The 26,903-nt window shown below is 52.6% G+C and overlaps 2 protein-coding genes across 11 annotated transcripts in view; both read left to right on the forward strand.

Annotated features, from left to right (window-relative positions):
* lrrc4ba (leucine rich repeat containing 4Ba) overlaps positions 1-15,085 on the forward strand; it is a 30,792-nt gene extending 15,707 nt beyond the window's left edge. For 2 of the 7 annotated variants that reach the window (XM_088646254.1, XM_088646255.1), the window contains exons 3-4: positions 1,775-2,210; positions 3,069-15,085. In XM_088646254.1, the coding sequence (XP_088502380.1) occupies positions 1,944-2,210; positions 3,069-5,234 (2,433 nt within the window). In that variant the 5' untranslated portion in view covers positions 1,775-1,943 and the 3' untranslated portion in view covers positions 5,235-15,085. The remainder of the gene's footprint in view (positions 1-1,774; positions 2,211-3,068) is intronic. The other 5 variants (XR_015941329.1, XR_015941332.1, XR_015941333.1 and 2 more) reach the window with 5 other exon arrangements.
* The window catches only part of LOC148654338 (testicular acid phosphatase homolog), a 31,268-nt gene continuing 12,136 nt past the window's right edge, over positions 7,772-26,903 (forward strand). For 3 of the 4 annotated variants that reach the window (XM_088646354.1, XM_088646356.1, XM_088646357.1), the window contains exons 1-2: positions 7,775-7,859; positions 26,313-26,446. In XM_088646354.1, the coding sequence (XP_088502480.1) occupies positions 7,841-7,859; positions 26,313-26,446 (153 nt within the window). In that variant the 5' untranslated portion in view covers positions 7,775-7,840. Of the gene's footprint in view, positions 7,860-24,838; positions 25,386-26,312; positions 26,447-26,903 lie in introns of all 4 variants that reach the window. The other variant, XM_088646355.1, reaches the window with a different exon arrangement.

The raw sequence follows: 26,903 nt of genomic DNA on the forward strand, positions 1-26,903 counted from the left end.
AGTCAGTGTGTCTGTATTAACCCCTCTCTCTCTCAGTGCAGTGTTCATGTACTGGAGTGTCCAGTCAGTGTGTGTGTATGAACCCCTCTCTCTCTCAGTGCAGTGTTCATGTACTGGAGTGTCCAGTCAGTGTGTGTGTATGAACCCCTCTCTCTCTCAGTGCAGTGTTAATGTACTGGAGTGTCCAGTCAGTGTGTCTGTATTAACCCCTCTCTCTCTCAGTGCAGTGTTAATGTACTGGAGTGTCCAGTCAGTGTGTGTTTCAGCCGCTGAGCTGTGCTGAGCTGTGTATGCTGGGAGACTGGGAGGCAGGCATGCAGCTGGAGCAAAACAGGAAAGATTTCTGTGAAAAGATAACCATGGCAACAGCCTCCTCTCTGAGCCGAGAGACAGAGGGAGGCAGGGAAGCCGATTCCAGGCAGGAACAGGGAGAGAGCAGGAAGAGGAGAGGAGGAGAGAGCCAGAGATTAAGAGAGGGTAGTGTTTTGCTGACTTCATGTGTGGTGACAGTGTTTGTGCAGAATGCCTGTAATCTCTCTCTCACCTATAATGAGCAGTTTCAGTATCCTTACAAACAGCTGCCTTGTCAACAACACCTACATCAGAGAGATAGAGGCTCAGACACAGAGAAGGGGATATTACAGTAATTAGATGCAGGACAGGGCCCGTCTGCAGGGTTCATAGAGGCAGGAGAAGTTGGTGGAGTTGTGGAGCAGAGATCGAGAGAAGGAGGTGTCCGGTTCTGTTCATTCATGGGCTCAGCTGGGTGCTGTCAGTGGTGGGTTATCTCACTGGAGGGAGACAGTGTCCCCATGTGCACTGGGGTGTCCACCTGCCTTGTGCTCTGTGGTATCCCCTCCTCTCTCTCTGTACCCTCTCGTCTCTCTCTGTACCCCTCATCTCTCTCTGTACCCCTCCTGTCCTTTGTGTCTCTCTCTGTGTCCCTCTCCTGTCCTGTGTGTGTGTCTCTCTCTGTCTCTCTCTCCTGTCCTCTGTGTGGCTCTCTCTGCCTCTATCCTGTCCTGTGTCTCTCTCTCTCTCTCCTGTCCCCTGTGTCTCTCTCCTGTCCCCTGTGTCTCTCTCCTGTCCTCTGTGTCTCTCTCTCCTGTCCTCTGTGTCTCTCTCTCCTGTCCTCTGTGTGTCTCTCTGTGCCCGTCTCCTGTCCTGTGTGTCTCTCTCTGTGTCCCTCTCCTGTCCTGTGTCTCTCTTTCTCTGTGTCTCTTTCCTGTTCTCTGTGTGTCTCTCTGTGTCTCTCTCCTGTCCTGTGTGTGTCTCTCTGTGTCTCTCTCTCTGTGTCTCTCTCCTGTCCTCTGTGTCTCTCTCCTGTCCTCTGTGCCCCTCTCCTGTCCTGTGTCTCTCTCTCTGTGCCCCTCTCCTGTCCTGTGTCTCTCTTTCTTTGTGTCTCTCTCCTGTCCTCTGTGTGTCTCTCTGTGTCTCTCTCCTGTCCTGTGTGTGTCTCTCTGTGTCTCTCTCTCTGTGTCTCTCTCCTGTCCTCTGTGTCTCTCTCCTGTCCTCTGTGCCCCTCTCCTGTCCTGTGTGTCTCTCTCTGTGTCCCTCTCCTGTCCTGTGTCTCTCTTTCTCTGAGTCTCTCTCCTGTCCTCTGTGTGTCTCTCTGCGTCTCTCTCCTGTCCTGTGTGTGTCTCTCTGTGTCTCTCTCTCCTGTCGTTTTTCTCTCTTCTCCATTCTCTCTTGATGGTCTCACACCAGCTGCACTGTATCCTAATGAATCTCTTCATGTCCTAAAGCTTCTTCTCTGTTTCTTTTTTATTTTCAGTAACAAGGCTCCAAGGCTCCTGCTGGGACCATCTCTGTCTACTGAGGAAAAACATATTTTTTAAAAAAGTTTTTTTAAAAAACAGAAATTTAAATATATATCAATCTAAAAGCTCTTCAGCAATTCATAAACTGTCCAGATTGGGTGGAAGGGTCATGACCCAGTTGCCATGCGCGTTGCCACGGTGACCGGCCTTTCTAGCCCCTCCCCTCTCCGCCTCCTATTGGTCCTGCTGCTGTGGCTCCTTCCCCCGTCGCCGTGGAGAGGCGGGGGAGGGGGTGGGGGAGTGGGTGGGGCTTCGACCGCCTGCCCCGCCCTGTGCAGCTGCTCCAATCAGGCCAGTCGAGTGATCTGCACAAGGCGGAACCTGGAGGAAGTCCCAGAGAGCATCTCCGTCAACACTAGATACCTCAACCTGCAGGAGAACTCCATACAGGTGTGTGCTATACCTGTCCCCTGTATATACACTCAGTCAAGATCAGATACTTGAAGTCCACACAGGTGTGTGCTATACCTGTCCCCTGTATATACACTCAGTCACGATCAGATACTTGAACCCCACACAGGTGTGTGCTATACCTGTCCCCTGTATATACACTCAGTCAAGATCAGATACTTGAACCCCACACAGGTGTGTGCTATACCTGCCCCCTGTATATACACTCAGTCAAGATCAGATACTTGAACCCCACACAGGTGTGTGCTATACCTGTCCACTGTATATACACTCAGTCAAGATCAGATACTTGAACTCCACACAGGTGTGTGCTATACCTGTCCACTGTATATACACTCAGTCACGATCAGATACTTGAAGTCCACACAGGTGTGTGCTATACCTGTCCACTGTATATACACTCAGTCACGATCAGATACTTGAAGTCCACACAGGTGTGTGCTATACCTGCCCCCTGTATATACACTCAGTCAAGATCAGATACTTGAACTCCACACAGGTGTGTGCTATACCTGCCCCCTGTATATACACTCAGTCACGATCAGATACTTGAAGTCCACACAGGTGTGTGCTATACCTGTCCCCTGTATATACACTCAGTCAAGATCAGATACTTGAACCCCACACAGGTGTGTGCTATACCTGTCCCCTGTATATACACTCAGTCACGATCAGATACTTGAACCCCACACAGGTGTGTGCTATACCTGTCCCCTGTATATACACTCAGTCAAGTTCAGATACTTGAACCCCACACAGGTGTGTGCTATACCTGTCCCCTGTATATACTGCCCTGCCCTTTTAACCTCCCTCTCTCCCCTCCCTCCTGCCTCTCAGGTGATCAAGTCCGACACCTTCAAGCACCTCCGTCACCTGGAGATCCTGCAGCTCTCCAAGAACCACATCCGCCAGATCGAGGTGGGGGCCTTCAACGGCCTGCCCAACCTCAACACCCTGGAGCTCTTCGACAACCGGCTCACCCTGGTCCCCTCCCAGGCCTTCGAGTACCTCAGCAAACTCCGGGAGCTCTGGCTCCGCAACAACCCCATCGAGACCCTGCCGGGCTACGCCTTCCACAGGGTGCCGTCCCTGCGGCGCCTGGACCTGGGCGAGCTCAAGAAGCTGGACTACATCTCCGAGGCCGCCTTCGAGGGGCTCATCAACCTGCGCTACCTGAACCTGGGGATGTGCGGGCTGAAGGACATCCCCAACCTGACGCCCCTGATCCGCCTGGAGGAGCTGGAGCTGTCCGGCAACCGGCTGGAGATCATCCGGCCCGGCTCGTTCCAGGGCCTGGTGTCGCTGCGCAAGCTGTGGCTCATGCACGCGCAGGTGTCGGTCATCGAGCGCAACGCCTTCGACGACCTCAAGAACCTGGAGGAGCTGAACCTGTCCCACAACTCCCTGCACTCCCTGCCCCACGACCTCTTCACCCCCCTGCACCGGCTGGAGCGCGTGCACCTCAACCACAACCCCTGGGTGTGCAACTGCGACGTGCTGTGGCTCAGCTGGTGGCTGAAGGAGACCGTGCCCAGCAACACCACCTGCTGCGCCCGCTGCCACGCCCCCCCCGTCCTGAAGGGGCGCTACATCGGGGAGCTGGACCAGAGCCACTTCACCTGCTACGCCCCCGTGATCGTGGAGCCGCCCACCGACCTGAACGTCACCGAGGGCATGGCGGCGGAGCTGAAGTGCCGGACGGGCACCTCCATGACCTCGGTCAACTGGCTGACGCCCAACGGCACCCTGATGACCCACGGCTCCTACCGGGTGCGGATCTCCGTGCTGCACGACGGCACCCTCAACTTCACCAACGTGACGGTGCAGGACACGGGCCAGTACACCTGCATGGTGACCAACTCGGCCGGCAACACCACGGCCACCGCGGTCCTCAACGTCTCGGCGGCCGACTCCACCAACAACTACAGCTACTTCACCACGGTGACGGTGGAGACCGTGGAGAGTGGCGCGCAGGAGGAGAACTCGGCCCGGCAGGACATCAACGAGACCTACGTGGGGCAGCCGGCCCCCACCTCCTGGGCGGGCATGGCCCCCACCTTCGCCACCCCTTCCTCCTCCGTCTCCGCCTCCTCCTCCTCCTCCTCGTCCTCCACGCGCTCCCCGGAGCGGGCCTTCACCGTGCCCATCACGGACGTGACGGAGAACCTGTCGGGGCTGGACGACGTCATGAAGACCACCAAGATCATCATCGGCTGCTTCGTGGCCATCACCTTCATGGCCGCCGTCATGCTGGTGGTCTTCTACAAGCTGAGGAAGCAGCACCAGCTGCACAAGCACCACGGGCCGGCCCGCGCCATCGAGATCATCAACGTGGAGGACGAGATCGGGCCGGGCGCGGGAGGCGGGGGGCGGGAGGGGGGGGTCGGCGGGGGTAGCGGGATCGCGGGCGGCTCGACTCTCCACTCCCTAGGCGGCGGAGGAGGAGGGGGCGGCGGCGGCGGCGGGATGGGCGGGGGGGGCGGGGGGATGAGGCTGCACCACTCGGAAATCGTCACCGTCCCGTCCCTGACCCGGACGGACCACCTCAACCACTACTTCAAGGCCGCGCACCACTTCAACAACAACGTCATGGGCGGCGGCGGCGGCGGGGGCGGCATGGGCGTCATGGGCCTGGGGGTGGGGCCCGGCGGGGGCCTGCTCAACAACAACAACAACCCCGCCCCCTCCGGCGTCGGCCCCGCCTCCACCGGCCTCGGCCAAGCACAGCCCGCCTCCCACTCCCTCTCCTGCTCCTCGGGCCTGGCCCCGGCCCTCTCGTCCTCCGCCGTGGCCAACAACAACAACAACCCCTCCATCCCCTCCTCCGCCCCTTCCTCCGTCTCCGTCCCCTCCTCCCTGCCCCTGCCCCTGCCCCTGCCCCTGCCCCCCCTGGGCCTCCACGGCTCCCTGAAGGCCCTGATGGGACAGAGCCAGGGCCAGCAGATCGAGCCCCTGCTCTTCAAGAGCGGCTCGAAGGAGAACGTGCAGGAGACGCAGATCTGAGACGGAGAGAGAGAGAGAGAGAGAGAGACGGAGGAGGGAGAGGAGAGAACAGGGAGGGAGACTCTTACGGATTGGGACCCTGGCTTTTTTTTTGGTGGGGGGGGGGGGGGAGAGGGGTGGCCGAGAGAGAGAGAGAGAGAGAGAGACATGGGGGGGGACGTGGACACGCGTGGACTGCAGTGACTGGTGGGCCTGTGTGTGCTGCAGCTCCCCCCGAGGTGGCTCCGGGTTTGCAGGAGAGGCAGGAGGAGACGGCCGGGCGCGAGATCAAACACGAGTACTGACTGGACACCACACTTCGGCCACACCGCACTGAGAGAGGGAGGGAGAAGGGTCAGTGCAGACGCCTGCGCTGAACGGACACCGGGGAAAGCCTTTGTGCCAAAGCGAAATTCGCCCCATCATTCACACGAACAGGGAAAGAGTGCGTGCCATTATTAGAGGTTCACCTGATGAGAGGCGGAGGTGGGGGTACAGGCCATGACAGCCCTTGTCTGTTTGTTACCGTCACCCAGCGTTGAGCCTTACCCAGTGGGATCTCTGTTGAGAGAGACAGACACGCAGTTCAGCCAGCAGTGCGGACACAGAGAGTAAAGTACATTCATACACAGTGCAGCAGAGACACAGTGCAATACACACACACACAGTGCAGCAGAGACACAGTACAGTACACACACACACAGTGCAGCAGAGACACAGCACAGTATACACACACACAGTGCAGCAGGGACACAGTACAGTACACATACACACACAGTGCAGCAGAGACACAGTACAGTACACACACACAGTGCAGCAGAGACACAGTACAGTACACACACACACACACACACACACACAGTGCAGCAGAGACACAGTACAGTACACACATACACAGTGCAGCAGAGACACAGTACAGTACACACATACACAGTACAGCATAGACACAGTACAGATCACAGTACACGTAGTTCAGTACAGACACACATAACACAGTTCTGTACATAGAGTAGACAGAAAAAGTGTACTACACGTGCACACACTACAGAATGGATGCATATAACACAATGCTGTATACACACAGTCCAGATCTGTACACACAAAGTGAGGTACGGACACACGCAGTACAGCGCAGACACAGTATACTATCCAGTGCGGTGTAACCGGTCCGAGAGCAGGACAAGGAAAGGGTCAGACGCAAAGACGAGCGCACCTCCTTTCTCTCCTCGTTTCGGGTTTTTGGGGAGCTCGGAAGAGAGGCCCTGCTCTCCCCTGGCCTCCTCTCTTTCTCTGGGAAACCCATTGTGCACCGGGGCAAAAAAAACGATGAACAGAGGCCGGAAATCGCCGAGGACCACGTCGACGAAGAAGGTTGGGGAAAAAAAAAAACACGGACAGCGAATATATATAAATACATCTATTTTTCTTTTTAAAGAAGAATGCTGTCGGTCTGGATCCAGTCAGGGAGACAGCAGCTTACAGGCAGAATTCATTTCAAGACTTGGGCGGCCGAGCGCCAGACTGCCTTTGTTATTAATATGATTCTGATTAATCGTCATTTCTTTCTGGGGTTCGTTTGTTTGGAAAATGGACACAAACGTTTGGGGGGGTGGGGTGGGGGAGGGGAGGCGAAGGAGGGGGAGGGAGAGAGAGAGAGAAATTTATCAAAGGGGGCTGTCTTGTGAACCCCGATCCAGAGCCCCCACAGACAAATCTCCCTCCTTGTGTGGAAGACTGATATTCCTGGGGGGAGGTAGTGGGCCGGGAAGAATGATAAAGTAAGGGCGACGCAGCGTGTGAAAGTTAAGACAAAGTGCTTGTGCTGTTGTTGCTGCTGTTGTTGTTCCCCATTAACGCTGAACTGCTGCCCTGAGCTGCGAAAATGGCCTAATCCGAACACAGACAAAACAAAAAAAATGTTTTGGAAAATGAAGAATAATTCAGATGAACCAGCGGCAAAGCCAAGGGGGGGGAAAAAAAACAACAACGAAATTTCAATTGGACTTGCACCGCCATCTTAACGCCCGCGGAAAAACAAAACCTGTCAACCGGCCGCCAAACACGTGAGTGAAGCCGGACTCGAGAGAGGCGGGATTCGGAAGCACTCAAGATGGCGGCCGAACCGCCGCTCTGCCGACACACGCCGGGGAAACAGGAAACAGGAAACGGAAACGGAAGCCTCCCGACACCCGGGCTCTCTCTGCGCGCCAAAAACACCGGCGCGCGCGCGCGCGTCTCCCGGGGCGACAGCAGCAACGGCAACAGCGCGCGACTCGCGCTCCCTCCTCCCCCGGCGGCGTCGAATTATAAATAGAAATATATTTTTTAAAAAAAGGGGGACGAACTATCGGCTGAGAGGTGTATTCTGGCTAGTGTGGTTTATTATCGTTATTACCGTTTTAAACACGAAAACAAGGTCTAATAATACTTGATTCACGATGAAATCTGCAATTTAAAAGAGAGAGAGAGAGAGACGTGAAGTAACCTTCACCTGCAAATATCCGAAAACTCGCCCAGTTTATCCGAGGCGTGTGGAAGACGTGAAAGGGACATCGTTTTGTTTCTGTTTTGTTTGTTGTTTTTTTTTGCGTGGGGGATAGGAAGAGAACCGATGGGGACAGGGAGAGATGAAGAGACGACGTTCGTGTGAGTCCAATTACTTTGTTTTTGCTTTTTTTTTTAGGAGAAAACGGTTTGGACAGACAAACACGACAACCTTAAAGACCTGGGAGTTACGGAACATTTCTTTAAAAAAAAAAATATGAACATGATAATATTACTGTGTGTTTACGTTGATCATTTCCTTGGTTTTCTTAACTTTGTTCGATTGTATGTGTTTTATTATTTTTTTTTAAATAAGGTAATGTTGCATTTCTCACTGTACCGTTAAAATGCTTAACAGTTGTTGCGAGACGGGCTCTTTGGAGGAGGAGGAGGAGGAGGAGGAAGGGGGGCGGGGACGTCACTGGGCGGGGACGGGCACGGCGAGGGGCCGTGACGTCATCGCGCGGCGCCGCGGCGACCCCGCCCCACCGCGCTCAGAGAAGGGCGGCTCTTGGTCTCTCGAACCCTTTCTCGTTTCTTTCGCGTGTAAAAGCTGCGAGTTTTGACCCCTTCCCGAGTGAGAGGAAGGCACAGATCGCGCAGGGAGGGGGGGAGTGAGAGAAATTAACGCCAGTTCAGCGGGGGAGGGGGCGGGGAGAGTTCCACATAGTGAATGACTTAAAATGCAGATTTAAGACTATATATATATATGATGGACCTTTCTTGAGTATATGGAACTTATAACTTTTTCTTCTTTAAAAGGGATTCTCAGTCTCAGAGTTTTTGGTTTGGTTTTTCGTGTGTATGTGGGGGTGCGGGGCGGAGGGGGGTGGTTTTTCTAAATGACTGTGGACTGGGCCGTCTCGGTTTCGAGGGCACTGCTTGTGAGAGATGCATTTGACTTCGGTCTTATTTCCAGAGGGGTTGAATGCTGGGGCGGTGGTGATGGTGGCCGAGCTGGGGCCTGTGTTACCCCAGAGCGCCAGGGGCCGAGGCCGAGAGGAGCAGGAGGGAGGTGGGGGTACCTGGCGCTGGGCGTGCAGCGCGTGGTTTGGGTGCCTGCCGATCTGCCCGGGGCTGTCCGCTGAGATCGGGACCCGAGGACGCACTGGGGCACTTCCGGATTTAGAAGGAATAAGTAACACCCCGCCCTGGATGTACGCTCACTCGCCCTGCGAATCGTCACTGTGGCCGAGCGCGGGCGTTCTCAGGCCTGTATTTCACCCTCCCGGAGAGATGCGCGCCTGCGAGATAGGACCCGCCTCCCACGGCGCAGTTCCCTCGCAGTTCCCCCGTCCTCGTCCATTTCTCTCTCGCTTGCTGCCGCGGCGGGGTGTGATCCGTGAGGGGGCGCGAGGGGCGGGCGCGTCTCTCACGGGCGACCCCGGTTCGATCAGGTGGCAGAATTTGGCTCGTCGGCTCCGGGGAACGCGAGAGGGTTCGAAGTGCGTCTGCCGAAAGGGGGATTTGCGTTTCCCGTCATTCTGTTGCCGTTCTTCTCAGTTTGTTGGGCTGCGGTGGCGCTTCTCTCTTTTATCCCGCTGTGCTATCCTCGCCGGGGACGCTGGTGGGGCTTCTGTGTGGGCGAGTGTCTCCTGCGGGGCGGTCCTTCTCGTTCCGAGGCTCCGCGGTTTGTCTCGGTCTCTGTCTCTCTCGAGGGAGGGGCTCGGAGGGGTTGACCGTGAGGGCAGGGGAGCAAGTGCGTCAACTCGTCCCGGCAACGTGGCGGCCAGACCGTGTGACCGGGCCGAACGTCCCCCCCTCGCGGGTTGAGAGTTGAAAGGGCAGATCGCGGTGGGGGGGGGGGCGGTGACGGTGCTGCAGGTCGGGTGGGGGCTGGACCGTGAGAGATCGCGGACAGTGCCGTAGAGCCACGTCTGTCCGCTCTGGAGCGGCTCGGGCTGGTGATGCTGGTGATGCTGGGAGGGTCGCTGGCAGTGCTGTGCAAGTCGGGGTGGGTGTGACTGGTGCACAATGGGAACCTCACTGACAGCACAGTAAAACCTGTAGTGAATCTTGAACACCCTTTAAACTGGGATCGCACCTCTGTCTTGAGTGGTTTTCACAGATCAAGCAGCCTTTTAACCTTTTGGGTCACTAATTAAAATTGGATTCCAAGTGGCTGGCAGTGATATTTATAACCATTATTACTACTAATAGTAGCATTATTAATTTTTTAACACTTAACTATAATTCGTCAAAGACACCCTTGGCTCCCCACCTATCTGCAGTGGGAGTGGTGTCTCGGCAGGGATCTCTCGGTGGGTTTCACCAGACTCCTCAAAACGTCTGTGCTACACTGCTTGAGTACAGCACAGTTCAGGGTGAAGTCTAGGTGTATAAACCCCTCAGTGTCACACTGCTGAGGTAGAGCAGAGTTCAGGGTGAAGTCTGGGTGTTGGTGTGTATAAACTCGTCAGTGTTACACTGCTGAGGTAGAGCAGCGTTCAGGGTGAAGTCTGGGTGTATAAACCCCTCAGTGTCACACTGCTGAGGTAGAGCAGAGTTCAGGGTGAAGTCTGGGTGTTGGTGTGTATAAACTCGTCAGTGTTACACTGCTGAGGTAGAGCAGAGTTCAGTGTGAAGTCTGGGTGTATAAACCCCTCAGTGTCACACTGCTGAGGTAGAGCAGAGTTCAGGGTGAAGTCTGGGTGTATAAACCCCTCAGTGTCACACTGCTGAGGTAGAGCAGAGTTCAGGGTGAAGTCTGGGTGTTGGTGTGCATAAACTCGTCAGTGTTACACTGCAGAGGTAGAGCAGAGTTCAGGGGGAAGTCTGGGTGTTGGTGTGTATAAATCTCACAATGTCATAATGCTGAGTTCCTCGGCACTCCCCACTACCTGAGCTGAAGAGAGTTAGACTGATGCACTGAATCAGGGGCCACAGTTTCACACCGTGTTTCTCCGTGTGCGATACAGAGAGGTGCCCAGGTCCAGAGCTCTGTCTGGCTGCAGCTCGGTTCTCCAGCCACCAGGCGTCCATCAGCCTGGTCTCGACAACAGTGCGAGGAATCAGTTTGACAGCAAGAGCCAGTACAAGGGCATCGCGAATGGCTGGAGCTATCCAGTCACCTGTAACTTAAGACAAGGTTTCTGATCCCGTATTGTAACTTAGTTGACTGTTGAAGGCAAAATACCGTGCCCCTTTTCTGCCATGAATGACTCAGCCCAGGATCTCTCTACCCTGAGACAGCAGTGGCCCCTTTCTGTCTGGGACCTTGTTAAACCTGGATGAGACCGCCTGATAGCAGTCATTCCATACAGGGATGCAACATCTTATTGCTGTTGCTGTCGGTGGATTCAGCCATTTATTTTTATCCTTATTTCAGCAAACGTGTGTGTGTGTGGGAACTGTGTTCCACTGCACCGTACTTACTTAGTGTCGCCCTGATTACTTACTGTCTGCACTGGAGCTGTTTCTCTCGTCTGCTGTACGAGGGACGCGTATATGTTAGCTGGCCTCGGGCTTTTTTGAAATCGGATGTGAGAGAGGTTTTTTCGTAGCCACAGTCCCACAAACTACGCTGGGGAAACCTCAGACAGCAGCGGGTTAAAAAAAGTGCTTTGTCACGCTGCGAGAATAAAAATTTCCCCGTGCCTTGATGCCAGTGTTGCAGACGAGAGAGACACAGAGGACAAGTCTGGCTTTTAGTGTTTCTTGCCTGTTGAATAAAGAGCTGACGTTCCAGCTCGGCGGACTGTGCCAGATCCAACTCCGGAAGGTCGGGGGCTTTGCCAAGGATTGGCGCGCGACTGAAATTTTGAGACTGGAACGCTGAACGTTGAAGGTGAGAAGGATTTTTTTTTTTGTTGTTGGCAGAAGCAAAAAGTTGAGCCTAGGAGCAGGGTGATACAGTAAACATGCAGTAAACAGCTAGCTCAACGGTGGCACAATACTGCTCCATAGAGCATGGAAATCTGAAATTTGTACACATGAAAAACCACACCCCTGGTAGACCACGCACCTGGGATTCCACGCATCTGATAGACCACGCACCTGGGATTCCACGCATCTGATAGACCACATACCTGGTAGATCACGCACCATACCACACCCCTGGTAGACCACACACCTGGTAGATCACGCACCATACCACACCCCTGGTAGATCACGCACCTGGTAGATCACGCACCATACCACACCCCTGGTAGACCACACACCTGGTAGATCACGCACCTGATAGACCACGCACCTGGGATTCCAATCATCTGATAGACCACACCCCTGGTAGACCACGCACCATACCACACCCCTGGTAGACCACACCCCTGGTAGACCACACCCCTGGTAGACCACACCCCTGGTAGACCACGCACCTGGTAGACCACGCACCTGGTAGACCACATACCTGGTAGACCACACCCCTGGTAGACCACGCACCATACCACACCCCTGGTAGATCACACCCCTGGTAGATCATGCACCTGGTAGACCACATACCTGGTAGACCACACACCATACCACACCCCTGGTAGACCACACCCCTGGTAGACCACACCCCTGGTAGATCACACACCATACCACACCCCTGGTAGATCACACACCCCTGGTAGATCACACACCCCTGGTAGACCACACCCCTGGTAGACCACACCCCTGGTAGACCACGCACCATACCACACCCCTGGTAGACCACACCCCTGGGATTCCACGCACCTGATAGACCACGCACCTGGGATTCCAATCATCTGATAGACCACGCCCCTGGTAGACCACGCCCCTGGTAGACCACACACCTGGTAGACCACATACCTGGTAGACCACACCCCTGGTAGATCACGCACCTGGGATTCCACGCACCTGATAGACCACGCACCTGGGATTCCACGCACCTAATAGACCAAACACCTGGGAGCCCACACATGTGGAGACTCCCCTCTGGGCCCCAGTCCTCCTCCCTCCTGCCGCCTGATGATGCGCAGCGCTGCAGCAGGTGACGGGGCAGCGCGTCTGTCGGGCAGAGCTGTCGAGCCCCGAGCAGAGAAGGGCGTTTTGGTCCCCACCCGGCCGCCTTAAACGACTCACCCTCAAATCGAACGCTGGCTAGATGCAGCGTCGGAGGTCACCGCACAGGGTCGGCCATTGCTGAGCCTGCGAGGGACTTCCGTGGACGGCTTAGACTGAGCCAAGACGCAGACACCAAACTTGTAGCCCTTTCTCTTCGCGCCTTTTTCTCCTGGGTTTATTTAAATACCCGTTGTTATTCTGCCTCGTCTTTATATGGCGAAACCGTGGCCCAGGTGAAATATAAACGTTTGGCCTCGCTGCAGGTTCCTTCCTCTTGACGGATTCCAGTCGCGAGTTTGTTTCGTTTCCGGTTCCAGTTGGAAACCGAGCTTTAAGCCTGGAGGTTGTCCGGGGGGGTAGAAGCAGAGATGAGGGGGCGCCGTTTGGGAACGAGGAGGCACCCAAAGAAGCGAAGGCAGATGGCCAGTACCCTGAAGTGACTACACTCCCGCTTCCTAGCCAGCCCAGGCTGGAAGGCGGCAGATCTCGCACGAGCCCAGGAAAGGGGTTGTGATCGGTATCTTTTTCAGTGCTCATGTTCCAGTAAGATGGTCTGGAGTTTCCTTGGGAGAGCCCATTCTGTGCGAGGGGCAGGGCCGCCAGTCCTGCTTGTGCGTAGCGAGTGTTTTGTCTAGCTGGTCCAGTCGAAAGAGTCGGGTTGACAGACATGGGGGACCTGGGGCTTCTTTGATATATAGTGATACTGTTACACCTGCAGCACTAACACCCGATTGTGTGCATCAACGTGTCTATACTTTCGTGCTTTTACAATAGCCCATTTTTGTTACAGGATGGTTGTATTGTACAGGTACTAGTGCTCCTATTGTAACGGACTGTTCTACTGTACTGGGACTGTAGCTCCTACTGTAACAGGACTGTCCTACTGTACTGGGACTGGAGCTCCTATTGTAACAGACTGTTCTCCTGTACTGGGACTGGAGCTCCTACTGTAACAGACTGTTCTACTGTACTGGGACTGGAGCTCCTACTGTAACAGACTGTTCTACTGTACTGGGACTGTAACTCTTACTGTAACAGGACTGTTCTACTGTACTGGGACTGTAGCTCCTACTGTAACAGACTGTTCTACTGTACTGGGACTGTAGCTCCTACTGTAACAGGACTGTTCTACTGCACTGGGACTGTAGCTCCTACTGTAACAGGACTGTTCTACTGCACTGGGACTGTAGCTCCTACTGTAACAGACTGTTCTACTGCACTGGGACTGGAGCTCCTACTGTAACAGACTGTTCTACTGTACTGGGACTGTAACTCTTACTGTAACAGGACTGTTCTACTGTACTGGGACTGTAGCTCCTACTGTAACAGACTGTTCTACTGTACTGGGACTGTAGCTCCTACTGTAACAGGACTGTTCTACTGTACTGGGACTGTAGCTCCTACTGTAACAGGACTGTTCTACTGTACTGGGACTGTAGCTCCTACTGTAACAGACTGGTCTACTGGACTGGGACTGTAGCCCCTAGTGTAATGGGGACTGTAGTACACCTTATAGCACAGCAGTATGGGCCATTGTATCCATTACCAAGCTCCATATCTATAATATGGGAAAATCGGATCAGTATTTTGGTCAGTTAGAGGTTCACTGATCACTGACTGTGTAGCCTGCATGACTTCACTCCTCACACCTGAGGGAGTTTCTGCCATTATATATCGACGGGGACGGGGTCAAATGGGAAAGTGGCGCAGGATGATGAAATCGATGGATCGATCACCAGCTCCGCTGAGGGCCAGACGGTGTTAAGGGTGAGGCAGCACAAGACGGTCACGCAGGGCGGCCACTGTTCCGGAAATCTGGATGAGGGGAGACAGAGAGGGAGCCGGCGTGCGGGGCGAAGGTGGAGAGGGAGGGAGGGAGGAGATGAGGACAGCAGGGGGGTACAGAGGGAAAAACAGGAAATCGGAAGCCCCTCTCCTCCGCCCACTTCCTGTCTCCTTCCGGGCGGTTTTTGTTCAACCTCCTCCTGGGAAGTAGGAGACGAGTTTGCTCCCTCCTCCTCCTCCTCGTCACGGTGACATCGCGATGACCCGTCTCTTGCCTGAGCTGTCTTTTTAAAATTGTTCGAAAACCATTTGTGTTACATTTCTGATTCTCAGTATTATTATGATTATCGTGGGGGGTGGGGGTGGGGCGGGGGGGAGGGGGGGGGTCGTGGTGGAAGGCTCTTACCGTAGGCAGCCGAGAGAGAGGGACACTGTTACAGGAATTTGTGCCAAACTTTTCTGATCAAAGAATCTGTATGTGCCATAACTGATCGAAACTTTATGGAATAAAATTGACATTGTTGTTTTGTACAAAACACCCATGGAGTCCTTGACATTCCTCTGTGTGGGTTTTTTATGTCCGTGTGCATCCCGTCTCGAAGAAGCGTGCGAGGATGTTGGCTCACGCCTGGGAGCAAAGGAGCCAGACCCCTTCAGTCATCGCATGGGGCCGGCTTTCAGGGCGGATATTGACACGAGGACCCAAGATCGACTCTGGGGGAGAACAGGGCAGGAACTGCTGTACGCGGAGAGTGGCGGGTGTCTGCAATGTGCCGCTTGGCTCCGTTGCCGAGGATCGTCTCCTGGGATCCTTCAGGGAGCGTCTGGGTGGCTGGGTTAATAATCCACGGATCGGCGATCCACGGGGATCCGCGCTGACAAGTCGGAGGAGTCGACCTGCGCGAGGCGTGTAGCGCCGAGCTGGATCCCTGGGCTCGTTCGGGACAGACTGGGAAGTACATTCGGGAAAGACTCGGATAGACTGAGGCCAGGAAATGGAGGAACACCGAGGGGCGGAAGAGAGAAACGTTTGTACGTCGGCACCCGTTTTTTTCCCCATCATCATCATCGTCATCGTTGTCATACCATTCCACACGTATTCTAACTACTTTATGCAGTGTCGGATCATGGCGAGCCAGAGTCTATCCCAGCAAGCAATGGACGCAAGGCAGGATACACCCTGGATCTGAGACACACACACACACACACACACACACACACACACACACACACACACACACACACACACACACACACACACCAGGGCCAGTTTTCCCAGAAGCCAGTTGATCCCAGGGCCCCAGCGCTGTGAGGCAGCCGTACACGCTGAACGTCGGGACCGCTGCCCAGGGCCTCCTGCTCTCCCGCTCGGACAGAAACACATGTACACACGCCACACACACATTCACCTACGCTCGGACAGAAACACATCTACACACGCCACACACACATTCACCTACGCTCGGACAGAAACACATCTACACACGCCACACGCACATTCACCTACGCTCGGACAGAAACACATGTACACACGCCACACACACATTCACCTACGCTCGGACAGAAACACATCTACACACGCCACACACACATTCACCTACGCTCGGACAGGAACATCTACACACGCCACACACACATTCACCTACGCTCGGACAGGAACATGTACACACGCCACACACATTCACCTACGCTCGGACAGAAACACATGTACACACGCCACACACACATTCACCTACGCTCGGACAGAAACACATGTACACACGCCACACACACATTCACCTACGCTCGGACAGAAACGCATGTACACACGCCACCCACACATTCACCTACGCTCGGACAGAAACATGTACACACGCCACACACACATTCACCTACGCTCGGACAGAAACACATCTACACACGCCACACACACATTCACCTACGCTCGGACAGAAACACATGTACACACGCCACACACACATTCACCTACGCTCGGACAGAAACGCATGTACACACGCCACACGCATTCACCTACGCTCGGACAGAAACGCATGTACACATGCCACACACACATTCACCTACGCTCGGACAGAAACGCATGTACACACGCCACACACACATTCACCTACGCTCGGACAGAAACACATCTACACACGCCACACACACATTCACCTACGCTCGGACAGAAACACATGTACACACGCCACACACACATTCACCTACGCTCGGACAGAAACGCATGTACACACGCCACACGCATTCACCTACGCTCGGACAGAAACGCATGTACACACGCCACACACACATTCACCTACGCTCGGACAGAAACGCATGTACACACGCCACACACACATTCACCTACGCTCATACAGAAACGCATGTACACACGCCACACACACATTCACCTACGCTCGGACAGAAACGCATGTACACATGCCACACGCATTCACCTACGCTCGGACAGAAACACATTTGCACACGCTACACACACATGTGTATATATTTATACATTCATACACACAAACACGTCCAGATATACACAAATGCATACATTTTTATGCACTATATGCACACCCATATAAACACTCATAAACACCCTGCATTCGTCTTCACAGGAACATCCTTACACATGTACTGTACACACGCACGGGTTGCTCGTTAAGATAAGTGACCTATTCAGGCAGTGGGTTCATGAGGCTCTGTATCCTGGAGCAGTGTCTGCACACGATATGCTGTTAATGTGGGCATGGATGCGTATGTAGGATATTAAAATCTTTTGGAAGATTGCTGGACGAGCTTCCGTTGAGCAGGAGATGAACGTTGGAGAGGACGACGAGCGTCCGGTGAAAACCTACCACCCCACCTCCGCATGTACAGAAACATCACCTGCTGCAGGAATGGCTCTGTCGTTTCCCCTGACCGGACCTCGGTGAGTCTGTCAGGGTGCAGAACGATTACTGCCTCCTGTCGTCACCAGACCCCTGTGACCGACACGCTCGGTTAACACAGTATCAATGAAGCGTGGGGTGCCAAAGATGCAAACTCCCTGTTTTCCCGCAAATCGAGGATCTCTGGTGATCTTTTCCCGATCTTTGAGAGCGGATTTTGGCTGAGGAGAGTGGAGTTCTGTGCACTGCCCTCCCTCCTCCTCCTTGAACTCCTCCTCACAGTGTCTTGGCCACTTCCTGTGTTGCCTTTGAGGGCACCTGTACTGGATAAAGTCGTTGGAAAACAGATGGATGCAGTCACCCCAGATTCCCGCTCCTGGGGGTAATATGATGCTGGATGATCACCTTAGTCAGAAACTGCCCCCCCCACCCCACGTCCCGGGCAAGAGAGAGAGCTGGGCAGGGGGGAGGGAATGTTCCTGCATTCCTTTAAATCGGAGAGCTCAGTTTGTGCAGATGGATGGGTGAGGTTTGATTGCCTCTTGCCCTCCCTCTGCAGCGAGAGGAGCCACACCGTGCTGATTAAGGACTGACCTTGGACTTGGAGACACACCGACGGCACACTGAGGTCTCCCTGCCTGCCTCTCCGATCCCCTCCCTGTCTCCCTGTCCGTCTCTCGCTCTCCATCTCGGGGTTCCCAGTGTTTCTCTTTAGGGAGCAAAATAATCGACAAAAGCAGATAACTTATTCATTCCCAAACAACACAAAGACATTGAATTCCAGAGTGAATATTCAGTGTGTTTAAAATTATTCTACTGTACTTTTACTACAGCCTACAGTTCCTTATTATAGAGCTCCTATACTGGACTGGGACTGTAGCTCCTATTGTAACAGGACTGTTCTACTGCACTGGGACTGTAGCTCCTATTGTAACAGACTGTCCTACTGTACTGGGACTGTAGCTCCTATTGTAACAGACTGTTCTACTGTACTGGGACTGTAGCTCCTATTGTAACAGGACTGTTCTACTGGACTGGGACTGTAGCTCCTATTGTAACAGGACTGTTCTACTGTACTGGGACTGTAGCCCCTATTGTAACAGGACTGTTCTACTGTACTGGGACTGTAGCTCCTATTGTAACAGACTGTTCTACTGCACTGGGACTGTAGCTCCTATTGTAACAGGATAGAAGAGTAGTGTAGATAAACTGATAAAGAGATGGAGAGATAGTGAATTGCTATGAAGAGAAAGTTAATGAATGTTAGAAGGAGGCAAGAGGGAGGCAGGGAGGGACGAGCAGATTAATGGAGAAATAAATATTCAATCAAAGATCAGTGCAGGTGCATTAGCATTGTTCACACATCCCTCTCCCTCCCTCTCTCCCCTCCTCCTTCCTCTCTCTCCAGCGCTGCAGCGTTACCATGGTGACGGAGAAATCTGGGAATACTGCTGTCCTTCAGAGAGAGAGAGAGTGGAGTTAATACAGACACACTGACTGGACACTCCAGTACATTAACACTGCACTGAGAGAGAGAGGGGTTAATACAGACACACTGACTGGACACTCCAGTACATGAACACTGCACTGAGAGAGAGAGGGGTTAATACAGACACACTGACTGGACACTCCAGTACATGAACACTGCACTGAGAGAGAGAGAGAGGGGTTAATACAGACACACTGACTGGACACTCCAGTACATTAACACTGCACTGAGAGAGAGAGGGGTTCATACAGACACACTGACTGGACACTCCAGTACATTAACACTGCACTGAGAGAGAGAGGGGTTCATACAGACACACTGACTGGACACTCCAGTACATTAACACTGCACTGAGAGAGAGAGGGGTTCATACAGACACACTGACTGGACACTCCAGTACATTAACACTGCACTGAGAGAGAGAGGGGTTCATACAGACACACTGACTGGACACTCCAGTACATTAACACTGCACTGAGAGAGAGAGGGGTTCATACAGACACACTGACTGGACACTCCAGTACATTAACACTGCACTGAGAGAGAGAGGGGTTTATACACACACACTGACTGGACATTCCAGTACATTAACACTGCACTGAGAGAGAGAGAGGGGGGTTAATACAGACACACTGACTGGACACTCCAGTACATTAACACTGCACTGAGAGAGAGAGAGGGGGGTTAATACACACACACTGACTGGACACTCCAGTACATTAACACTGCACTGAGAGAGAGAGGGGTTAATACAGACACACTGACTGGACACTCCAGTACATTAACACTGCACTGAGAGAGAGAGGGGTTAATACACACACACTGACTGGACACTCCAGTACATTAACACTGCACTGAGAGAGAGAGGGGTTCATACAGACACACTGACTGGACACTCCAGTACATTAACACTGCACTGAGAGAGAGAGGGGTTCATACAGACACACTGACTGGACACTCCAGTACATTAACACTGCACTGATAGAGGTATAGAAAACAATGTAAAGAGTCTGAAATTATAATATACCATAGTAATCAGATGGCTGTTTCATTTTTAAAGTTCTTGTCCATTTTCTCTCTCCATTCTGCAGTGTTTCCTGGTGTTTCCATGACAACCTGCTGCCTAAAATAGCCCCCCTCTCTCTCCCCCTCTCTCTCCCTCCCGAGCTTTCTCTCCATCACTCTTCCTCTCCTCTTCCCTTCAGCCCCCCTCCTCTCCCTCCCCCCCCCCCTCCACCTTCCTCCCCTCCTCTCCCTCGTTGTAGCTATTCGGCTGCAATTCTTTTATTGTCTGATTGGCCACTTGCGTTGCCATGGAGACATCTGGAAACCATGGTAACTGTTTGAACAGAGCCACACGTGTCCTTCCCTCTGCCCCCCTCCCTGTGCCTGCCCCCCCCTTCCCCAGCCTGCCCCACTCTCCATCTGCCCCCTCCCTGTGCCTGCCCCCCCCTCCCCCAGCCTGCCCCACTCTCCATCTGCCCCCTCCCTGTTCCTGCCCCCCGAGCCTGCCCTTCTCTCCATCTGCCCCCCTCCTGGTGCTCCCCTGGCCTCCTCCTGCCTCTTTTTCCTCCTCTCTCTCTCTCTCCCCCTCCCCTACCCCTCCCTCCTCCTGTCTCTCCTCTGTCCCCCCCCCTCCCTCTCCCTCTCCTCCTCCTTCCTTCCTCTCTTTCCCTCCTCTCCCCCTCTACCCCTCTGCTCCCTCCTCTCTCCCTCTCCCCCTCTCTCCCTCCTCTACCCCTCCCTCCTCCTCTCTCCTCCTCTTCTCTCTCTCCCCGTCTCCCTCTCCTCCTGTCTCTCCTCCATCCCCTCTTCTCTCTCTCCCCGTCTCCCTCTCCTCCTGTCTCTCCTCCTGTCTCTCTCCCCCCTCTACCCCCTCTCCTCCTGTCTCTCTCCCTCCCCTCTTCTCTCTCTCCCTCCCTTACCCCTCTCTCCTCCTGTCTCTCTACCCCTCTGCTCCCTCCTCTCCCTCTCTCTCTCCCTCTCTCCCCTTCCTCTACCACTCTGCCCCTCTTTTTCCCTCCCTTCCCCTCCTCTTTCTCTCCCTCCTCTCCCCTTCCTCACATTCAAATACTAAGAGCTTTGCTGGCATAAGGACATTATTATTAATAATAATAATAATAATACAGGGGATCACCCACTTGATTTTCCTCTGCCAGCAGGATCAGAACTTTGCCTGGTTCTAGTCAGAGTGGGGATTCTGGGATTCGGTTGAAAGTTTTAGGAAAATGTATTTGCTTTCCTCTTCCCTCTGACTCCTGTATACAATCCCTTCCTTTCTTCCCTGTTTTCTCTCTGCTTTCTCTTCACTCCTCTTCTTCTCTCTCCCTCTCTTCCTCATCCTGAACTCCTCCTCCTCCCCAGCTACAAACCAGATCGTATTTTGCGATGATTTCATTTGTGGTGACAGTGTTTTGAAGAGAATCTGTAATCTCTCTCTCAGCTGTAATGAGCAGTTTCAGTATCCTTACAAGCAGCTGCCTTGTCAACAACACCTACATCAGAGAGATAGAGAGAGAGAGGGGTTAATACAGACACACTGACTGGACACTCCAGTACATGAACACTGCACTGAGAGAGAGAGGGGTTAATACAGACACACTGACTGGACACTCCAGTACATGAACACTGCACTGAGAGAGAGAGGGGTTCATACAGACACACTGACTGGACACTCCAGTACATGAACACTGCACTGAGAGAGAGAGGGGTTCATACAGACACACTGACTGGACACTCCAGTACATCAACACTGCACTGAGAGAGAGAGGGGTTCATACAGACACACTGACTGGACACTCCAGTACATTAACACTACACTGGGAGAGAGAGAGGGGTTAATACAGACACACTGACTGGACACTCCAGTACATTAACACTGCACTGAGAGAGAGAGGGGTTCATACAGACACACTGACTGGACACTCCAGTACATTAACACTGCACTGAGAGAGAGAGGGGTTCATACAGACACACTGACTGGACACTCCAGTACACTAACACTGCACTGAGAGAGAGGGGTTCATACAGACACACTGACTGGACACTCCAGTACATTAACACTGCACTGAGAGAGAGAGGGGTTCATACAGACACACTGACTGGACACTCCAGTACATTAACACTGCACTGAGAGAGAGAGGGGTTCATACAGACACTGACTGGACACTCCAGTACATTAACACTGCACTGAGAGAGAGAGGAGTTCATACAGACACACTGACTGGACACTCCAGTACACTAACACTGCACTGAGAGAGAGAGGGGTTCATACAGACACACTGACTGGACACTCCAGTACAGTAACACTGCACTGAGAGAGAGAGGGGTTCATACACACACTGACTGGACACTCCAGTACATGAACACTGCACTGAGAGAGAGAGGGGTTAATACAGACACACTGACTGGACACTCCAGTACACTAACACTACACTGATAGAGAGAGAGGGGTTAATACAGACACACTGACTGGACACTCCAGTACACTAACACTACACTGATAGAGAGAGAGGGGTTCATACAGACACACTGACTGGACACTCCAGTACATTAACACTGCACTGAGAGAGAGAGGGGTTCATACAGACACTGACTGGACACTCCAGTACATGAACACTGCACTGAGAGAGAGAGGAGTTCATACAGACACACTGACTGGACACTCCAGTACACTAACACTACACTGATAGAGAGAGGGGGATGTGTGCTCTGATCATGAAACACTAACGTGCTGATGAGTATAATTACACCTGTACGATGGACAACAGCTCCCCCACAGTCTCTCCAGGTTGACAATGTAACTGCAGGTTGCAGTCCAGAGAAGCTCTGAGCACTGTCCTAGTGACCACACAGCCCGCTATACTGGTCAACAATTATCTATAAGGTCTACTATTGTCTCAAGTGAAAATCCAGAGAAATCTGAATATTTTAAAACAGATCAAAGAATAATGACTGTACTTTCTTCATGTTTGTCAACAGTAAAGTGGTGTATAAAAACAATTTATATTGTGTTGTGCTATACTTCAGTAACATTAATACCAGTCCTACAGTAAGATTGATATCCGACAGCACACACAGCATAATGGGAGATAAAATATATCACTTTATGCTGCATTGTAGTAGTTTTTTATGTATAATATTGTCATGCTCTGATGCAGTATATTGCAGTATAATATAATAATACTCTACACTGGTACTATAATCATGTGTGAAAGTGCAGTTCTTACTGATAGGTGATTTGGTATCATACTTTGTAATGTAATTATACTGTACTTCAGTATACTAATGTGAGAGCAGTGATTTCTGGTCGGTGATACAGTGTATTACACTTCACTGTAATTATACTGCACAATGATATTGCCATACTGTGAGATGTGTTGGGAGTTCCTAACTGGTGATACTGTGTACTACACTGCACTACAATACTGTAATATAACACTATGACTGCACAGTGATTTCTAACAGCTCGTGATGTGTATTATGGAACACTGTAATAATAGTGGACTGTAACACAGTGGACTGCTACAGTGATTTCTAACGGGTGATGCTGTATACTACACTGGATTATAACAATATTATTAACACAGAGACCGCAAAGTGATTTCTAATGGGTGGTAATGTATGATACCCTGTAGTGTGATATTGTACTACAACACAAGGACATTACACCCACAGCTGGGATCTATAGAAAGTATACAGTATGGATAATTCTCTGGCCTGCCAGTCTCATCAAAACATCAGACAAGACAGGATGTCCTTTTGCTATGCAGGAGTGCAAATCTCTATTATATGGTGTACAAATACACTGACTTTGATGAGTGTTTGATTGATTGGTCAATTGGTCAATTAACTGACACCAGATGCCCAGCCATTTTCACAAAACTGCTATGGTTTTCTTAATTATTTACTGGGATCATAATCAGACTCCACTGACACTGACCGAGCAGTCTGAGACTCTCCAGGCTGGACTGGACTGACTGGACTGGGAGCTGGATTAGTTACGAACTGGGATTATAATCAGACTCCACTGACACTGACAGAGCAGTCTGAGACTCTCCAGGCTGGACTGGACCAACTGGACTGGGAGATGGATTAGTTATGAACTGGGATTAGAATCAGACTCCACTGACACTGACAGAGCAGTCTGAGGCTCTCCAGGCAGGACTGGACTGACTGGACTGGGAGCTGAATTAGTTCTTCACTGGGATTATAATCAGACTCCACTGACACTGACAGAACAGTCTGAGACTCTCCAGGCTGGACTGGACTGACTGGACTGGGAGCTGGATGAGTTATGAACTGGGATTACAATCAGACTCCACTGACACTGACAGAGCAGTCTGAGACTCTCCAGGCTGGACTGGACTGACTGGACTGGGAGCTGGACTAGTTCTTCACTGGGATTATAATCAGACTCCACTGACACTGACAGAGCAGTCTGAGACTCTCCAGGCTGGACTGGACTGACTGGACTGGGAGATGGATTAGTTATGAACTGGGATTATAATCAGGCTCCACTGACACTGACAGAGCAGTCTGAGACTCTCCAGGCTGGACTGGACTGACTGGACTGGGAGCTGGATGAGTTCTGAACTGGGATTAGAATCAGACTCCACTGACACTGACAGAGCAGTCTGAGACTCTCCAGGCTGGACTGGACTGACTGGACTGGGAGCTGGAGTGCTCTATGACTGAGACGATAGTACAGGAGCAGATCGGGACAGGTCATTTCTCTCTCACAGGGGATCCGGGCAAGAGCTCTCGCACAGAGCCTGACAGGCCGACCTAAGACACCCGAGTCACACCCTCTCCCTCGCTCAGACGGAACCTCACTTCCAGAGGCGATCTGGCTTCCCTCCCCCCCCATGTTTTCACACGTTTTGTGGGTTTTTTTTTTTTTAATCTTGTTTTATCCTGTTATTCCCTGGTAGGTAATTTTCCCGTCCAAATAACTACCTGCCTCCAGAGCCCTCGAAACGCAAAATATAATTTCCAACCCGAGAAGACTTTTTTTTTTCCGCCTCTTCCGCGGGGGGGGGGGCTCGCTAATTGGCGCGGGAGCGCGATGGCGGACCCGTCAAGGGCGGGACGGGCGGGACCTTTATAACCCCGGGCGGAGGGCGGACAGCCGGAGCAGAACCGGGGTCCGAGCGCTCTCGCCTGCATCCTCCGGCCTCCCGCGCGTGGAATGAACCCCGGGCTCCCCCGCCACGGGTGTCGGCTGGCGTTTTAGCCCCCGCGTGAGGACGAGTCGCGCCCGCTGGCTGTGGACCGGAGACACGAAACAGAAGAAACAAGTCCACTCGGTCAGCGTGATGTCCGCCTGACCCGGGGGGCTCTGAGCAGCGGGGAGCCGGTCCAGCTTCTGGTCCCCAGCCGAAGTTTCGCCTTTTTCCGCCTTGAAGAGGCGCCAGCGACCCGTTTCCCTCGCCTGGTCCGGGTTCAGAGCTCGGTTCGGCGGGCCGGGCTGAGGGGCAGGTGAGAGTCCCTCTGCGTGACTGTTCGAGTTGATCGGTTTATTGGTTGATCGCTGGTGGGTTGGCCGAGGCGCAAAATATAATTCTGCTGTGTCCATGAGTAAGATTTCGGTCTGTACTGTATAGTGTGAGCTGTGAGTCTATACTGTGTGTGAGTATGTACAGTGAGTCTGTACTGTAATGTGTGTCTACTGTATACTGTACCCTGTGAGTCTGAGCTGTACTGTGCGTAGTGTAAGTCTAGACTGAGTCTACTGTGTGTGAGTCTGTACTGTGTGTGAGTATGTACAGTCTTCTGTACTGTGTGTCTGTGCTGTGAGTCTATACTGTGAATCTATACTGTGTGAGTCTGCTGTACTGCGTGAGTCTGTGCTATGAGTTTGTACTGTACTATGTGAGTCTATGGCACATGGTACTTGTGTCTATACTGTAGTGTGTGAGTCTGTACTGTGCTGTGAGTCTATACCATGTGAGTCTGTGCTTTACTCTGTACTTGTGTCTATACTGTTCTGTGTGAGTCTGGGCTGTCCTGTGTGCCTGTACTGTACTGTGTGAGTCTGTACCATGTGAGTGTGAGTCTATACTGTACTGTGTGAGTCTGTACTGTGAGTCTATACTGTGAATCTGTACTTGTCTGTACTGTACTGTGTGAGTCTGTACTGTGAGTCTATACTGTGAATCTGTACTTGTCTGTACTGTGCTGTGTGCCTGTACTGTCAGTCTATACTGTGAATCTGTACTTGTCTGTACTGTGCTGTGTGAGTCTGTACTGTGCTGTGTGCCTGTACTGTGCTGTGTGAGTCTGTACCATGTGAGTGTGAGCTGTACTGTATTTTCTCAGTATTGGATTAAATATCTAAAGTAGAAAAGAGAAGTCAGGCTGTGTTGCCAGTCCTGTTGTTCTCTTCTCTGTCTCCTGCTCTCCCAGGTTTCAGCATCATGGGGCTCTTCCGAGACCGAGAGACACACAGAATGTTTGGGCAACTCTTCCTCATCCTCTTCCTCATCCTCACGCTGGGCTGTCAGTCCTCCCAGACAAGAATGTTGAAATTTGTCGTAGCTGTGAGTGTTTTCACAATCCACTGCAGGACAGTCAAACACAAACAAACAAACAAACACACACACACCGGCCCACCTGTGAGCCAATCATCTTGTAACACATCATCGGGAAGGGCCGCCCCCTACCGGCAGGGGGCGTGTCCTCAGTGATCGCACTGAGAGCCTGCAAGCCTCTGGGAGTCCACAGGGGGCGCTGTGCTGCTCAGAACCTGTCTAATCTCACCTGCTTTCAGCTAGTGACGGGACCAGGGCTCGAACCCGCGCTCCTAGAGCTCAGCCCCCAGCTGGGAGTCTTGTGCTGCAGGAATACTGTCTGCCACTCTGTGTGTCTGTACTAGACTGTGGGACAGTCACTCTGTGTGTCTGTATAGACTGTGGGATAGTCACTCTGTGTGTCTGTACTATACTGTACTGTGGGACAGTCACTCTGTGTGTCTGTACTATACTGTACTGTGGGACA

This window comes from Lepisosteus platostomus, chromosome 9 (genome assembly GCF_059453375.1).
Source record: "Lepisosteus platostomus isolate fLepPlt1 chromosome 9, fLepPlt1.hap1, whole genome shotgun sequence".
NCBI lineage: Eukaryota > Metazoa > Chordata > Actinopteri > Semionotiformes > Lepisosteidae > Lepisosteus > Lepisosteus platostomus.